Source organism: Mustelus asterias, unplaced genomic scaffold (assembly GCF_964213995.1).
Source record: "Mustelus asterias unplaced genomic scaffold, sMusAst1.hap1.1 HAP1_SCAFFOLD_1879, whole genome shotgun sequence".
NCBI lineage: Eukaryota > Metazoa > Chordata > Chondrichthyes > Carcharhiniformes > Triakidae > Mustelus > Mustelus asterias.
Window position 1 is genome coordinate 3,511 of NW_027591824.1, and position 19,003 is coordinate 22,513.

Here is a 19,003-nt window from a genome sequence, read left to right on the forward strand (position 1 = left end):
CATTCGCTAACCTCCAATCTTCTGGTACTATACCAGAGGCCAACGACGACCTGAAGATCAGAGCCAGAGGCTCTGCAATCACTTCTCTTGCCTCCCAGAGAATCCTTGGATAAATCCCATCCGGACCAGGGGATTTATCTATTTTCAGACCCTCCAGAATATCCTGCACATCCTCCTTATCAACTGTAATACTGTCTATTCTACTCCCTTGCAACCCAGTGTCCTCCTCAGCTATATTCATGTCCCCTTGCGTGAACACCGAAGAGAAATATTGGTTCAATGCTTCACCAATCTCCTCCGGTTCCACACATAACTTCCCTCTGCCATCTATAACTGGCCCTAAACTTGCCCTAACCAACCTTCTGTTCTTGACATACCTATAGAACGCCTTAGGATTCTCTTTAACCCTATCCGCCAAAGTCTTCTCATGTCCCCTTTTAGCCCTTCTAAGCTCGCTCTTCAACTCCCTCTTAGCCAATCTAAAGCTTTCTAGTGCACTACCCGAGTGCTCACGTCTCATCCGAACATAAGCCTCCTTTTTCTTTTTAACCAACAAAGAAACTTTTTTGGTGCACCACGGTTCCCTAGCCCTACCAATTCCTCCTTGCCTGACAGGGACATACCTATCACAGACTCGCAGTAGCTGCTCCTTGAAAAAACTCCACATGTCGGACGTTCCCAGTCCCTGTAATCTCCTAGTCCAACCTATGTTTCCTAATTCTCTCCTAATAGCCTCATAATTACCCTTCCCCCAGCTAAAACCACTGGCCCGAGGTTCATGCCTATCCCTTTCCATCACTAAGGTGAACGTAACCGAATTGTGGTCACTATCACCAAAATGCACACCAACTTCCAAGTCTAGCACCTGGTCTGGCTCATTTCCCAGCACCAGATCCAATATAGCCTCACCTCTAGTTGGCCTGTCTACATACTGAGTCAAAAAACCTTCCTGCACGCTTTGAACAAAAACTGACCCCTCTAACGAGCTAGAGCTATAACAATTCCAGTCAATATTAGTCAAGTTAAAATCCCCCATAACAATTGCCCTATTACTTTCACTCCTAAGCAGGATTGACTCCGCAATCCTTTCCTCAACCTCTCTAGAACTTTTAGGAGGTCTATAAAAGACTCCCAACAGGGTGACCTCTCCTCTCCTATTTCTAATCTCCGCCCATACTACCTCAACAGATAAGTCCTCATCAAACCTCCTCTCTGACACTGTGATACAATCTCTGACCAATAATGCTACCCCTCCCCCTCTTCTACCTCCTTCCCTACTTCGACTAAAACATTTGAACCCCGGGACCTGCAGCATCCATTCCTGCCCCTGCTCTATCCATGTCTCTGAAATAGCCACAACATCGAAGTCCCAGGTACTGATCCACGCTGCAAGTTCACCCACTTTATTGCGAATACTCCTGGCATTGAAGTATACACATTTCAAACCCTGCTCCACCCCACCTCTGCAATGCCGTGCATTGCAGTCCCCATCCATGCATCCCTCACTTTCAGCCCCACTACTCAGGATCCCTCCCCCCCCCCGAATCAGTTTAAACCTCCCTGCATGGCCTTAGCAAATTTACCCCCCAGGATATTGGTCCCCTTCTGATTAAGGTGTAGACCATCCTTCTCATAGAGGTCACACCTTCCCCAGTACGAGCCCCAATTGCTTAAGTACCTGAACCCCTCCCTCCTGCACCATCCCCTCAGCCATGAATTCAAACCTTCCCTCTCCCTATTCCTCTCTAAACTATCCCGTGGTACAGGCAAGAGTCCAGAGATAACCACTCTGTCAGTCTTGGCCTTTAGTTTCCACCCCAACTCCATAAATCCCTGCCTAATATCCCCTTCCCCTATCCTCCCTATGTCGTGTGTCCCCACATGTACAATAACTTGTGGTTTATCTCCCTCCCCCCTAAGAGTCCTGAATACCCTGTCAGACACATCCCGGACCCCAGCCCCTGGTAGGCAACACACCAACCCTGAGTCCCTACCATTGCCTAAAATTTACTAATCCTCACCCAAAATCTACTCATCACCCAAAATCTACTATCATCACCCAAAATCCACTCATCATTAAAGCTTCGATGCTGCTTTTGGAATTGAGAGCAGTGTCTCTTTTTTCTCCTCTCTGAATTAGGAGTCTCGTAGCTGCCTGGAGTTGAGTTTTTTTCTTGGAGATTCTTCTGTATGACAGTGGATCCTTCTCTGAGAGTTACTGTTTTGAAAACTGCTGTCTGGAGCTCTGTCCAGAATGTTAAAAGACTGAAATCCCAACATCATGTGAGCATATTTATTTTTGTGCTACCTAATTCTGTCTGTCTATGGGGTAATGCTTTAAATTGGAACAACAGAGATAGCTAGCTGTTAAGGATCATGCTTTGCCATGTCTATGTATTTTAATTGGTAAAAAGCTATGCTATTTCTTTTTGTTGTATTCTCACTCTTCTGAAATGATGTTTATTATGTTAAAAGCTTCCTGGTGGAACACTTGAATCATATCTGTAGTGAAAAATCTTATGCTCACTCTGATGCCAAAAATCAAACACGAAAGTTGAGGTCTAGACTAATACACCTTGGAGTTTCTGGTCTGGGCCTTAAGTGTGTATGTACATGAAAGAGTGTATGTTTATGTGAGTATCAGAGTGTGTGCGTATATTTTTGTAAGTGAGTGTGCGTATGTGTGTGTCATAGTGTGAAAGGCAGTGTATGAAGGAGTGTGTGAAGTGTAATCTGTACAGTGCAGAAGGACGCCATTTGGCCCATCAAGTCTGCACCCACTCTCCAACAGAGCATCCCACCAGATCCTATCCCTGTAGCTCCGTGCTTACCCTGCTAATCCATCTGGCCTACACATCTTGGGACATTAAGGACAATTTAGCATGGCCAATCACCCCAACCTGCACACATTTTGACTGTGAGAGGAAGCCGGAGAACCCAGAGGAAACCCACACAGATACGGGGAGAACGTGCAAACTCCACACAGTCACCCAAGGCCGGAATTGATCCCGGGTCCCTAGCGCTGTGAGGCAGCAGTGTAACCACTGTGCCGCCTGTGTAACCCATCAAGTTTGTACAGGTCCCACCTCCCTCAGAACGGGTCCTAATGCCCCAGGAATCTGAAAATCTCCCCCTCATGCTATATTTTTAGCTACGTATTCATCTAATATATGCTGCTGTTTCTACTCTATCACATGGCACTAGTCGTAATGCTGAGATAACTACCTTTGAGGTTCTACTTTTCAACTTGCTTCCTCAATCCCTATACTCTGCTTTTCAGCCCTCATCCCTATTTTTACCCATGTTGTTTTGTGCCAATGTGTACCACGACCACTGGCTGTTCATCCTGCCCCCTTCAAAAGGTCCCCTAGCCACTCTGAGACATCCTTGACCCTCGCACCAGAGAGGCAACATACCATCCTGGAGTCTCTTTTGCAGCCACAGAAACGCCCATCTGTTTGTCTTATAATTGAATCCCCTGTGACGATTGCATTTCTATGCTTTTTGCTGCTCTCCTGTGCAATAATTGCCAGAGGAGAGTCCTGCACTGCTTGCGTACTCCTCTTATTTTGCCTGATGATCACCCATTCCCTTCATGCCTGTGGTGAGCGAGCTTGCGGTGTGACCCTGCGGTGTGGCCACCTCTCTAAATGTGTTACCTACAATACTCTCGGCCTCACAGATTATAGATAAAATGCCTACAGTGCACGTGGAGTCAATTTGGCCCATCAAGCCTCAACAATCCCCATCCAGGCCCTATCCCTGTAACCCCATGTACTTACCCTGCTAATCTCCCTAACACTTAGGGTCAATTTAGCATGGCCAATCCACGTAACCCACACATCTTTGAACTATGGGAAGAAACCGGAGCACACGCAGGAATCATAAAATCTACAGTGCAGAAGGAGGCCATTCGGCCCACCGAGTCTGCACTGACCACAATCCCACCCAGGCCCTATCCCCACAACCCCATGCATTTTACCCTAGATAGTCCCTGACACCAAGGGGCAATTTAGCATGGCCAATCCACCTAACCTGCACATCCTTGGATTGTGGGAGGAAACTGGAGCACCCGGAGGAAGCCCACGCAGACACGGGGAGAATGTGCAAACTCCACCCAAGCTGGGAATCGAGCCTGGGTCCCTGGCACTGTGAGGCAGCAATGCTAACCACTGTGCCACCGTGACACCCCAAACCTATGCAAACACTGGAACAACATATAAACTCCATACAGTCATCTGAGGCCGGAATTGAACCCGTGTGCCTGGCTCTGTGAGGCAGCTGTGCTAACCACTGTGCTGCTAAGTGTGTATGCTCCACAGTATGGGATTGCGGTCAGTGCAGACTCGATGGGCCGAATGGCCTCTTTCTGTACTGTAGGGTTTCTATGATTTCTATGATTATCCTCCGCTCTCCAAAGATAAGTTCTTCAGTGAAATAATTAACACCTTCAACACTTTCTCAAAAATGTTTTTATTCAATAGTATTTAAACATGGTTGACTAGTATTTAAAACACTGCTAAGCAGGCTGTTTACATGTTCGAATACCACCCTGTAATAAATTGGTGCATGTTAGAGTGGATATTACAGAAAGGACCCCATTGCACATGCTTGTAACACAGTCTGCTGCCCTTGAAAACAAACAACCATCACCTGAATTACCATCATATTGTAACAATAACTGAATTCATGCACTGATGACCAACATCAAGATGTGACCAGGTCCTTCCCCACACTGCACATGAAGCAGACACTGTGCCATACCTGACAGTTCTCTGAGCAGTTTCCCTGTTCAGAGAGATTTTATTATTGGCACTGGTCTGAGTTTGGCTTCAAATCCAAACTCAATTTACTGTCAACTTGCTCAACCAAAGCATGAAATTCAGATCCAGTGATCCCCGTCAGTTGGGTTGATCCAAACTCAAGCTCCAGGAGTGCCATTTGTGCCAATAAGAGGACTAGTCCTCTCACTGCTTTCATTGATTTCTGTCTGGGGGCTCTCCACCACCAAAGTTATTTCATCAACTAGCTCACAGTTAGGGTTGGAAAAGGCTGACAATGGCAACATTATACGATGCATTTCTCGTTCACTGGCTCGCTGCTCCTGCTCTTTCTTTAAGTCTTGTCCCCTGAAATAAAATTAGATCAAAGCGCTTTAATCCCACAAACTGTAGAAATATTTACATAGCACATTTAACATAATAAATTGTCCCAAGTTACTTACAGGAAAGGTATCAAACAAAACGTGACTATCAACCACATAACTGAATACTAGGACATATAGCCAGAAGTCTGAGAGAGGTTGTAGGCAGTATCTTGAAACCAGAAGAGAGAATTACAGAGGGAGGCACATCTCAGAAGACTATGTGGTTGGAGGACATAGTGAGGGGCCTTGGAAACATACAAAATAGGAGCAGGAGTAGGCCATTCGGCCCTTAGAGCCGACTCCACCCGACTCGGGTGGGTAAGTGGAGCTGAGTCCATGAAAAGACCAGCCATGAGCTTATTGAATGGCGGAGCAGGCTCGAGGGGCCAGATGGCCTACTCCTGCTCCTAGTTCTTATGCTCTTATGTTCCACCACTCATGATCATGGCTGATCATCCAACTCAATAGACAAATCCTGCTTTCCCCTATCTATTTCTGTCTTCAAGATATTCAATGACCTGGCCTTCACAGCCCTCTGTGGCAATGAGTTCCTGATTCACCAGCCTCTGGCTGAAGAAATTCCTCCTCATCTCAGTTTTAAAGGAGCATCCCTTCACTCTGAGGTTGTGTCCTCAGGTTCTAGTCTCTCCCATGTTCACTCTATCTAGGCCGCTCAGTATTCTGTAAGTTTCAATTAGATCCCCCCTCATCTTTCTAAACTCTATCGAGTATAGACCCAGACTCCTCAACCACTGCTCATATGACAAACACTTCATTCCTGGGATCATTTTTGTGATCCTCCTCTGGACTCCCTCCAAGACCAGCACATCCTTCCTTAGGTATGAGGCCCAAAACTGCTCACAATATTCCAAATGGGGTCTGACCAGAGCCTTATACAGCCTCAGCAGTCCATCTCTGCATGGTAACACAGTGGTTAGCACTGCTGCTTCACAGCGCCAGGGACCCAGGTTCGATTCCCAGCTTGGGTCACTGTCTGTGTGGAGTTTGCACATTCTCCCCGTGTCTGCATGGGTTTCCTCTGGGTGCTCTGGTTTTCTCCCACATTCTGAAAGACGTGCTGATTAGGTGCATTGAGCCGAACAAGCACTGGACTGTGGTGACTATGGGAATTTCACAGTAACTTCATTCCAGCGTTAATGTAAGCTTTACTTGTGACTAATAAATAAACTTTAGAAATGAATGCTAACATTGAATTTGCCTTCCTAACTGCCAACTGAACTTGCATGTTAACCTTAAGGGAGTCCTGAACCAGACTCCCAAGTCCTTATGTGCATCAGATTTCCAAAGCCTTTCTCCATTTAGAAAATAGTCTATGCATCTATTATTCCTACCAAAGTGCATAACTTCACTTTCCCATTCATTGAGTACTTTCTTGTCAAATTACTCCTTCCAAATGTATCACCTCACACTTTTCAGGGTTAAATTCCATCTGCCCATTCCGTCTATATCTTCTTGTAGCCCAAGACACTCGACCTCATTGTTAACCACCTGGCCAATCTTTGTGTCATCCGCAAACTTACGAATCCTATCACCCACATACTCATCAATGTCATTTATATAAATGATAAATAATAGGGGACCCAACACAGATCCCTGTGGTACGCCACTGGACACTGGCTTCCAGTCAATAAAACAGCCTTCTGTCATCACCCTGTGTCTCCTACAACTGAGCCAATTTTGAATCCACTTGATCAAATTACCCTGTATCCCATGCTAATTTACCTTCTTTACAAGTCTCCCATGTTGTCAAAGGTTTTGCTGAAATCCATACAAACAACATCGACTGCACTACCCTCGCCTACACACCTGGTCACCTCCTCAAAAAATTCAATCAAATTTGTCAGGCATGACCTCCCTCTGACGAAGCCATGCTGACTATCCTTGACCAAGCTTTGCCTCCCCAAGTGGAGATAGATGCTTTCCTTCAGAAGTTTCTTGAATAGTTTCCCTACCACTGACATGAGACTCACTGGTCTGTAGTTCCCTGGTTTCTCTCTACAACCCTTCTTAAATAGCGGAACCACATTAGCTGTTCTCTATACGTCTGGCACCCACTGTGGTCAGAGAGGAATTGAAAATCTGAGTCAGAGCCCCTGCAATCTCCTCCCTTACCTCCCACAGCAGCCGAGGTCACAATTTATCTGGATCTGGGGATTTATCTATTTTAAGGCTGCCAACACCTCCAATACCTGGGCGGCACGGTAGCACAGTGGTTAGCACTGCTGCTTCACAGCTCCAGGGACCTGGGTTCGATTCCCGGCTTGGGTCACTGTCTGTGTGGAGTTTGCACATTCTCCTCGTGTCTGCGTGGGTTTCCTCCGGGTGCTCCGGTTTCCTCCCACAGTCCAAAGATGTGTGGGTTAGGTTGATTGGCCATGCTAAAAATTGCCCTTAGTGTCCTGAGATGCAAAGGTTGGAGGGATTAGTGGGTAGATATGGGGGTAGGGCCTGGGTGGGATTGTGGTCGGTGCAGACTCGATGGGCCGAATGGCCTCTTTCTGTACTGTAGGGTTTCTATGATTTCTACCTTGTCCTTCCCTATGTCAATTTGCTCAATAACCTCAAAGTCTTTCTGCCTGAACTCCATACCATCGTCCTCATTCTCTTGGGTGAAGATGAATGTGAAGTATTCATTCAACACTCTACCAATGCCCTCTGGCTCCACCCACAGATTGTCCCCTTTGTCCCGAATGGGCCCTACTCTTTCCCCGGTTATCCTCTTCCCATTGATATATTATAGAATATCTTGGGATTTTCCCTACTTTTGCCAGCCAGATCATATCCCCTCTTTGCTTTCCCAATTGCTTTCTTAAGCTCCACCCTTCACTTTCGATACTTCACTAATGCCTCCACTGATTTGCTGCCTTTGCACTTTTTAAAACCCTTTCTTTTCCTTCTCATTGTATCCTGAATATCTCTGGTCATCCATGGTTCTTTGGGCTTGTTATTTCTACCTATCACCCTAGAGGGAACATGCTGGGTTTGCACCTTCTCCATTTCCTTTTTGAATGTTCTGTAGATTTTCCCATTCGTATCTGTTCCCAGTCTACCATGGTCAGTTCCTGTCTTATTTTACTAAAATCCATTCTCCCTCAATCCAAAACCTTTTTTTGCAGCTTGTCTATTTCCTTGTCCATAGCAAGCTTAAATTGTACCATCGTTATCACTCAAATGCTCCCCCATCACCACCTCAACCACCTGTCCGGCTTCATTCCGCAGAATCAGGTCCAGCACAGCTCCCTCCTTTATTGGACCCTCCACATATTGAGTTTAAAAAGTTCCACAGCACACATTTCAAGAAATCTACTTCATCCAAGTGCTTAACACTATGTAGGTCCCAGTTAATATTGGGAAAGTTGAAATTATCGAATGTAATAATCCTATTGTTATTGTTTTTACACACCTCCACAAGCTGAGCACATATTTGCTCCTCAATCCCTTTAAGTAATGTTTCCCAATCCACAACTAGATTGTCAATTATTCCTTTCTTGAGGTTCAGGACCCGAGTCTCATAATCAATAACATCACTCTCCATCTTAATGAAGAATTCATAGTCAGAGAGTTTTATAGCACGGACAGAAGCCCTTTGCCCATCATGTCCATGCGGCTATCAAGCACCTATCTATTCTAATCCCATTTTCCAGCACTTAGTCTGTAGTCTTGTATGCTGTGGCGTTTCAAGTGCTCATCTAAATGCTTCTTAACTGTTGTAAGGGTTCCCGCTTCTCCCATCCATCATATCCTACCTGCTCTTATATTCAGTGCCCTGCTTGATTCTGGCCCTTGATTTCTCTGCTTATTACTCTTCTTATTCCCCTTACTCTCTTAGAGTTATTGTTAGTTTAAATACACACTTAAACACAAAGTTTGGAATCTTAAAACAGGCTTTCTGGATAGTGGAGCACACGGTGACTGGACAAATAGGACATGGTACATGTTAAGATACAGTCAGTATAGTTCTGAATGAACTCCAGTTCATGGAGACTGCAAGGTGGGAGATTGCCAAGGAAAGCAGTGGAATAGTCAAATCAAGATATAATAAAGATACTGACAACGGTTTCATAGAACATAGAACATAGAACATTACAGCGCAGAACAGGCCCTTCGGCCCACGATGTTGCACCGACCAGTTAAAAAAAAACTGTGACCCTCCAACCTAAACCAATTTCTTTTCGTCCATGAACCTATCTACGGATCTCTTAAACGCCCCCAAACTAGGCGCATTTACTACTGATGCTGGCAGGGCATTCCAATCCCTCACCACCCTCTGGGTAAAGAACCTACCCCTGACATCGGTTCTATAACTACCCCCCCTCAATTTAAAGCCATGCCCCCTCGTGCTGGATTTCTCCATCAGAGGAAAAAGGCTATCACTATCCACCCTATCTAAACCTCTAATCATCTTATATGTTTCAATAAGATCCCCTCTTAGCCGCCGCCTTTCCAGCGAAAACAATCCCAAATCCCTCAGCCTCTCCTCATAGGATCTCCCCTCCATACCAGGCAACATCCTGGTAAACCTCCTCTGCACCCTCTCCAAAGCCTCCACATCCTTCCTGTAATGTGGGGACCAGAACTGCACACAGTACTCCAAGTGCGGCCGCACCAGAGTTGTGTACAGTTGCAACATAACGCTACGACTCCTAAATTCAATCCCCCTACCAATAAACGCCAAGACACCATATGCCTTCTTAACAACCTTATCTACTTGATTCCCAACTTTCAGGGATCTATGCACACATACACCTAGATCCCTCTGCTCCTCCACACTATTCAAAGTCCTCCCGTTAGCCCTATACTCAACACATCTGTTATTCCTACCAAAGTGAATTACCTCACACTTCTCCGCATTAAACTCCATCCGCCACCTCTCGGCCCAACTTTGCAACCTGTCTAAGTCTTCCTGCAAACTACGACACCCTTCCTCACTGTCTACCACACCACCGACTTTGGCAAAAGATGAGCTGAGAGAGGTCAGAGATGGGCAAGACTATACAGCTGGGAGTAAGCTGTGTTGTGATGAAACATTTATAGGCTTCATAAGGTCACCCAGGATGCCAAGGTTTTAGGCAGCCTGATTCAGCCTCAGGTTCAGGGAGAGGAAAGGAGTCAGAGGCTAGGGATCAAAAACAGGCCCTTCAGCCTCCCAACATATAGTTGGAAAACGTTTTTGTGCATCCAGTATGGATGTATATCCTTGGACTTCCTACCTGATATTCAAGAATGGCTGGGGACTGTTTCACAGATTAAAGTGCTGACATTTGATCTACACTTTGGAAGAGGAGGTCATTCAAGAATGAGGTAAGATGGGGCCATGTTTAGCTATGCAGGGCAAAACTAGAATACTTCAGACCTTTTTCAGACCTTGAATAGAATAACACGGCTGAGTCACAGCCCACGGAGTGCAATTCACCACCAATTTTTGGAAGAGAGAGGAAGATTGACGTCGTCGTCCTGGATTCCAAAAATGGCAGGAATCACCAAAGTACATAGAACATTACAGCGCAGTACAGGCCCTTTGGCCCTCGATGTTGCGCCGACCAGTGGAACCAATCTAAAGCCCCTCTAATCTACACTATTCCAATATCATCCATATGTTTATCCAATAACCATTTGAATGCTCTTAATGTTGACGAGTCCACTACTGCTGCAGGCAGGGCATTCCACGCCCTTACTACTCTCTGAGTAAAGAACCTATCGCTAACATCTGTCCTATATCTCTCACCTCTCAATTTAAAGCTATGTCCCTCGTGCTAGCCATCACCATCCGAGGAAAAAGGCTCTCACTATCCACCCTATCTAATCCTCTGATCATCTTGTATGCCTCTATTAAGTCACCTCTTAACCTTCTTCTCTCTAATGAAAACAACCTCAAGTCCCTCAGCCTTTCCTCATACGATTTTCCCACCATACCAGGTAACATCCTGGTAAATCTCCTCTGCACCCTTTCCAACACTTCCACATCTTTCCTATAATACGGCGGCCAGAACTGTACGCAATACTCCAAATGCGGCCGCACCAGAGTTTTGTACAGTTGCAGCATGACCTCCTGGCTCCGAAACTCAATCCCTCTACCAATAAAAGCTAACACACCGTACGCCTTCTTAACAACCCTATCAACCTGGGTGCCAACTTTCAGGGATCTATGCACATGGACACCCAGATCCCTCTGTTCATCCACACTACCAAGTATCTGACCATTAGCCCAGTACTCTGTACTCCTGTTACTCCTTCCAAAGTGAATCACCTCACACTTTTCCGCATTAAACTCCATTTGCCACCTCTCAGCCCAGCTCTGCAGCTTATCTATGTCTGGGATATACTCAAGGGAACAGGTCTAGGCATGGAGAGAAGTGGTTGAAAGGGGACTCAGACTGCATTCAACACCGCAAGAGGTACTCGTCAGAAAGACTGAAGGCAGCAGTCACAGGGGGATTCGGGTTACAGTCGGAGGCCAGGTTTAGGAGAGGGATCTCTCCACCGGGAGCGCCAAAACCATTGAGAGGAAGTGGTGGCATGGAACATGCCAAGAGCGGCAAAACTGCACAAAAAGCAGCTAAAAAATACCAAAGGAACCAGGAAATGGCGGGCCAATTCGGGACAATGGAGCCTTTCAAGGAAGATATGGAAAGCTGGATGCTATACATGGGCTGTTTCAATTATCTTTAAAGGCAAATAAGGTAGAGGAGGAACTTACAGTCACAGTGTTCAGAAGCACTACAGAAAGTAAAATGTTCACAAAATTAAGAAGCCTCATACAACCAGAGAAACCTGTATTAACATGGAATCCCTACAGTGCAGAAAGAGGCCATTTGGCCCATCAAGTCTGTATCGACCACAATCCCACCCAGACCCTATTCCCGTAACCCCACATATGTACCCTGCTAATCCCCCTGACACTAGAGGCAATTTAGCATGGCCAATCAACCTAACCTGCACATCTTTGGACTGTGGGAGGAAGCCGGAGCACTCGGAGGAAACCCACGCAGACATGAGGAGAATGTGCAAACTCCACACAGACATGAGCCGAGGCAGGAATTGAACCCGCATCCCTGGCGCTGTGAGGCAGCAGTGCTAACCACTGTGCCAGCATGCTGCAAAGAATCCCCGAGCAGAGTTGTGTGAAATAGTAAGGATTCATTATGCTTCAAAGCCACTTTTGATAGCAGAACGGTTCCAATTTTATAAGAGAATGCAATTGGAAAGTGAATCCGTTGTGCAGTTTGTGGCTGGATTGAATAGACAAGCAGAGCACTGCACATGTGCTGCTTTCCTACAGGATGCTTTGAGGGATTGTTTGGTGTGTGGGCTTTACAACAAAGCAAAACAACAGAAACTGCTGACAAAAAAAGTTTTAATTATATCGTGGTTTTTGAGGTGGCTACTTCCATGGAACTGGCTGCAAATGAAGCAACACAGTTGGGTGTCAGTGCCTGAGTACACAAAGTAGCTGAAGAACAACAGAACATGGTGTCAACCACAGAATGCCGCCACTGTGGCAGGTCCAACCACAAAGAGCCCACATGCTGCACTCGCAAAGCCCCAATTGTAGGGTGGAATTAAAAGAGGGAAAGGGGAGTTGGAGAGAGACAAACCTGAAGACTAGGCACAAAATACATGCTGCTAGCCAAGAAGGGGACAGGGAATTCGCCAAATCTGCGGAGGAGGCATGAGAACCCAAATCGACAGAATTTCTTTTAAATATTTTAGCGGTTAGAACATAGAACATAGAACAGTACAGCACAGAACAGGCCCTTCGGCCCACGATGTTGTGCCGACCTTCATCTGAAACCAAGATCAAGCTATCCCACTCCCTACCATCCTGGTGTGCTCCATGTGCCTATCCAATAACCGCTTAAATGATCCTAAAGTGTCTGACTCCACTATCACTGCAGGCAGTCCATTCCACACCCCAACCACTCTCTGCGTGAAGAACCTACCTCTGATATCCTTCCTATATCTCCCACCATGAACCCTATAGTTATGCCCCCTTGTAATAGCTCCATCCACCCGAGGAAATAGTCTTTGAACGTTCACTCGATCTATCCCCTTCATCATTTTATAAACCTCTATTAAGTCTCCCCTCAATCTCCTCCGCTCCAGAGAGAACAGCCCCAGCTCCCTCAACCTTTCCTCATAAGACCGACATTCCAAACCAGGCAGCATCCTGGTAAATCTCCTCTGCACTCTTTCCAGCGCCTCCACATCCTTCTTATAGTGAGGCGACCAGAACTGCACGCAATATTCCAAATGCGGTCTCACCAAGGTCCTGTACAGTTGCAGCATAACCCCACGGCTCTTAAACTCCAACCCCCTGTTAATAAAAGCTAACACACTATATGCCTTCTTCACAGCTCTATCCACTTGAGTGGCAACCTTTAGAGATCTGTGGATATGGACCCCAAGATCTCTCTGTTCCTCCACAGTCTTCAGAACCCTACCTTTGACCCTGTAATCCACATTTAAATTTGTCCTACCAAAATGAATCACCTCACATTTATCAGGGTTAAACTCCATTTGCCATTTTTCAGCCCAGCTTTGCATCCTATCTATGTCTCTTTGCAGCCTACAGCACCCCTCCACCTCATCCACTACTCCACCAATCTTGGTGTCATCAGCAAATTTACTGATCCACCCTTCAGCCCCCTCCTCTAAGTCATTAATAAAAATCACAAAGAGCAGAGGACCAAGCACCGATCCCTGCGGCACTCCGCTAGCAACCTGCCTCCAGTCCGAAAATTTTCCATCCACCACCACCCTCTGTCTTCGATCAGATAGCCAGTTACCTATCCAATCGGCCAACTTTCCCTCTATCCCACACCTCCTTACTTTCATCATAAGCCGACCATGGGGGACCTTATCAAACGCCTTACTAAAATCCATGTATATGACATCAACCGCCCTACCTTCATCAACACAGAGAGAAGAAGCCAATAGATTCTGGGTGTTTGCAAAGGTGGAAGGGAAGGTAATGAAAATGGAGGTAGATACAGGGGAATTGGGACCACTGATTCCGGACTCAATAAACAGATACAAGCTAAAAACACTGCAGTTGCCTTCAAAAATCACCTTACATACTTATATGGAGCAAGTAGTGCCACTGAGAGGATGTGTGCCAGTAAAGGTGCAACTGAGAGACCAGAGTGAGGAAGTACCATGGTCAAGGGTGACTACCCTGCCTTGTTTGGACACTCCTGGCTACAGAAATTAAAATTAAACTGGAGCCTGGTAAAAAAGCTGGCAGGTTCAAAGACAAGTTTACAGGAAATCCTACAAAAATATAAGGACGTATTCAAAGGGACCTGGGTGAGATGAAAGGGGTCGAGATAAAGATTCAACTAAAATCAGAGGCTCATCCAAAGAGCCTGAAGGCACATCTGGTGCCATGCGCACTTAGGCCGAAGTAGTGTGTCTGTTCAGCATAGGGGCAGTGGAAGCAGTCTCGACTAGCAAATGGGCTACCCCAATTGTGCCACTTTGAAGACTGACGGCACAGTGAGAATCTGGGGATCTCAACTGTAAACCCTGCACTTTGTGCAGACCAATACCCGCTTCCTCTTATCAAGGACTTGCTTAGTAGATTGGCAGGAGGGGAGAAATTTTCAAAAATGAACAGAGAAATGGGGTAAAAAGGAAGATGGTGTTGCACTATTAAGGAGGCAATTACTGCTACAAGGAGAGACGATATCTTGGAAGCACCTTCAAGCGACGCTTTGTGGGTAGAACTTAGGAATATAAAGGGGGCAGCCATGTTACTGGGAGTGTATTATAGGCACTCAAAGAGTCAGCGGGAAATAGAGGAGTAGATATGTAGACAGTTCACTGAGGTGCTCATGCATTTTGGTCGGTAAAATGGGAAGGTGACTTTTTATCTAAATGGGGAAAGACTTTGGGGTGCTCTGGTGCAGAGGGATCTGGGTGTCCTCGTTCATGAGTCACAGAAAACTAGCATGCAGGTACAGCAGATAATAACGAAAGAGAATAGAGTGTTTGCATTTATAGCTAAAGGAATAGAATATAAAGCTAAGGAAGTATTGTTGCAACCAATACAAGGCATTGGTGAGTCCGCACCTGGAGTATTGTGAGCAGTTTTGGTCCCCTTATTTGAGGAAAGATGTAATGGCATTGGAGGCAGTTCAGAGGAAGTTCACTAGATTGATTCCAGAGATGAGGGGTTTGCCATATGAAGAGAGATTGAAGAGTTTAGGGCTATACTCTCTGGAATTTAGAAGAATGAGGGGAGTTCAAATTGAGGTATTCAAGATGATAAAAGGTATGGATAAAGTAGATGTGGAGCAGATGCTTCCTCTTGTGGGGCATTCTAGGATGAGAGGTCATAGTCTTAGGATAAGGGGTAGCACATTTAAAACAGAGTTGAGGAGAAACTACTCCTCCCAAAGGGTTGTAAAAGGCTGTGGAATTCGCTACCCCAAAGTGCAGTGGATGCTGGAACAATGAGTAAATTTCAGGAGGAGTTAGACAGGTTTCTAATTGGTAATGGGTTGAAGGGTTAATGATGCAGCTATATAAGACCCTCGTCAGACCCCACTTGGAGTACTGTGCTCAGTTCTGGTCGCCTCATTAGAGGAAGGATGTGGAAAAGATTGAAAGGGTGCAGAGGAGATTTACAAGGATGTTGCCTGGATTGAGTGGCATGCCTTATGAGGATAGGCTGAGGGAGCTCGGTCTTTTCTCCTTGGAGAGACGTAGGATGAGAGGAGACCTGATAGACGTATATAAGATGTTGAGAGGCATAGATCGGGTGGACTCTCAGAGGCTTTTTCCCAGGGTGGAAATGGCTGCTACGAGAGGACACAGGTTTAAGGTGCTGGGGAGTAGGTACAGGGGAAATGTTAGGGGGAAGTTTTTCACACAGAGGGTGGTGGGCGAGTAGAATCGGCTGCCGTCAGTGGTGGTGGAGGCAAACTCAATAGGGTCTTTTAAGAGACTTAATAGGATGGAGGGTTATAGGTAGGTCTAGAAGGTAGGGATATGTTCGGCACAACTTGTGGGGCCAAAAGGCCTGTTTGTGCTGTAGTTTTTCTATGCTTCTATGTTTCTTTAACTTGTGCTCGGCCCTCTCTCCACTCGCATTGTCTGTACCTTTAAGACTTGATTACCTGTAAAGACTCTCATTCCAATCATTATCTTGTAAATTGAGTTTGTGTCTGTATATGCCCTGTTTGTGAACACAAGTCCTCACTCACCTGATGAAGGAGTAAGACTCGAAAAGCTTGTGCTGCCAAATAAACCTGTTGGATTTAACCTGGTGTTGTGAGACTTCTTACTGTGTTTACCCCAGTCCAACGCCGGCATCTCCACATCATGCCTAGGACAATTCAGGACTGGATGAGGAAGAGGCAGCAGTGGCCAAGTGGTATTATCGCTAGACTATTAATCCAGAAACTCAGCTAATGTTCTGGGGACCCGGATTCGAATCCCACCACGGCAGATGGTGGAATTTGAATTCAAATAAAAAATATCTGGAATTAAGCATCTACTGATGACCATGAAACCATTGTCGATTGTCGCAAAAACCTATCTGGTTCACTCATGTCCCTTAGGGAAGGAAATCTGCCGTCCTTATCTGGTTTGGCCTACATGCGACTGCAGAGCTATAGCAATGTGGTTGACTCTCAATTTCCCTCGGGCAACTAAGGATGAGTAATAAATGCTGGCCAGCCAGCGACCCCCATGTCCCACGAATGAATAAAAAAAAGACTTTTAGCAAGTCCAAAGGGAGCATTTCAGTTGCGGCCCTAGAGGAATATAGGAAGTGCAAGAGGGAATTTAAGAAAGCAATTAGAAGGGCAAAAAGGGGGCATGCAAAAGGACTTGCAATCAGGATTAGAGAGAATCCAAAGATATTTATAAATAGGAAAGGAAAATTAAAAGGAAGAGTTTTACCCAGGGAAAGAGTAGGGCCCATTAGAGACCGAGGGGGCAATGTGTGTGTGAAGCCACAGGATACTGGAAGGGTGTTAAATGAATACTTGTCATCAGTCTTCACTTCTGTAGGCACAGAATTCAGGAAATGGGACTGTGAGGAACTTGCACAGTTTAACATAGGAAATGGGGAGGCTCTGATGGGTTAAAAAGAGACACATGACAATTTATTCATCAAGCCATAGTATAAAAGAACTGAGAAGTTTTGCTGGAACTACACAGGTCGCAGCTGGAGTACTGAGAACAATTCTGGTCACCACGCTACAGGGAAGATGTGAATGCAAGACAAGGATGTTTCCTGCACTGAAAAATTTCACTATGAGGAAAGATTGAATAGGCTAGGGTTGCTTACTTTGGAACAAAGAAGGCTGAGGGAGACCACTTGAAGTGTATAAAATTTTGAGGGGTCTAGATAAGTGCGGATAGAAAAACCTAAGTTGGTCCATAACAAGGTTCTATAGATTTAGAGGAAGAGATGGTTTAGAGTGACTTTAAGGGGAATTTTTTCACTCAGAGGGCAGTGTGTGCAAAGATCGTAGAGACAGAAATCCTCATAACATTTAAAAAGTACTTGGATAAGCACTCAGATCCCGTAAACTGCAAGGCTACTGACCAAAAGCTGGAATGTGGGATTAGGCCAAGTGGGTTCCTTTCAGGCTATAAATGTCGATAATCGCATGGAGCATAAACACTGACACAGGCCAGGTGGGCAACTGGCCTGTTCAGGTGCTGTAAAGATTTCAAGATTCAACAGGGGGAACCCCCCCCACCCCCGGACCAAACCCAATACTTAGCCAATTTGAAAGCTTTGCTATCTCCTTAGTTTATGACATGTGGCCATCATTTCCTAATCCTTATTGGGTACAGGTGAGGTGGGGTCTGCTAACGTTGTACCTTTATTTAGAAAGGGATCGAGGGATAGGCCGAATAATTACAGGCTTGTTAGTCTGATCTCGGCGGTGGGCAAATTATTGGAATCAATTCTGAAAGACAGCATAAATGTCACTTAGAAAGGCATGGATTAATCAAGGACAGCTGGCATGAATTTGTTAAGGATTTGTTATTTTATTGAATTTTTGAGGAAGTAACAAGGAGGATTGAGAGGGTAGTGCAGTTGATGTGGCCTACATGGATTTTAGCAAGCTTTTTGACAAGGTCCCACGTGACAGACCAGTTAAAAAAAAAGCTCATGGGATCCAGGGGAATGTAGCAAACAGCATACAAAATTGGCTCAGTGACAGGAAGAAAAAGAGTAATTGTTGATGGATGTTTTTGTGACTGGAAGGCTGTTTCCAGTGGGGTGCTACAGGGTTTAGTACTAGACCCCTTGCTCCTTGGAGTACACATTAATGATTTGGCCATAAATGTAGGGGGATGATCAAGAAGTTTGAAGATGACACCATAATTGGCCCATGGTTGATGGCAGGGATTGTTGCAGACTGCAGGAAGCTATCAATGGACCAGCCAGGTGGGCAGAAAAGTGATAAATGGAATTCAACCCAGAGAACTGAGGAGATACATTCGGGGAAGTCAAACATGGCAAAACACTACATAATAAATGGGAGGATACTGAGATGTGTAGAAGAAGTGAGATATCTTGGGGTCAATGCCCATACGATTGTAGGAAAGGTTGATAAGGCAATTAGGAAGGCATATGGAATCATTTATCAGCCAAGGTGTGGAATGTAAGAGCAGGGAGGTTATGCTGGAACTATATAAATATATATATATATATAGGCCACAACTTGAGCACTGTATGCAGCCCTGCTCACCTCATTATAGAAAGGATGTAATTACATTAGAGAGAGATTCACAAACATGTTGCCAGGACTGGAGAATTGCAGCTCTGAGGAAAGATTGGATAGGCTGGGGTTGTTCTCCTTGGAACAG

At 45.5% G+C, this 19,003-nt stretch overlaps 1 protein-coding gene across 1 annotated transcript in view; it reads right to left on the reverse strand.

The window, feature by feature from the left end:
- Positions 1-4,454: 4,454 nt before the first annotated feature.
- pik3ip1 (phosphoinositide-3-kinase interacting protein 1) overlaps positions 4,455-19,003 on the reverse strand; it is a 61,827-nt gene continuing 47,278 nt past the window's right edge. Inside the window, exon 6 of the mRNA XM_078206911.1 lies at positions 4,455-5,129. Within this exon, the coding sequence (XP_078063037.1) occupies positions 4,922-5,129 (208 nt within the window). The 3' untranslated portion in view covers positions 4,455-4,921. The remainder of the gene's footprint in view (positions 5,130-19,003) is intronic.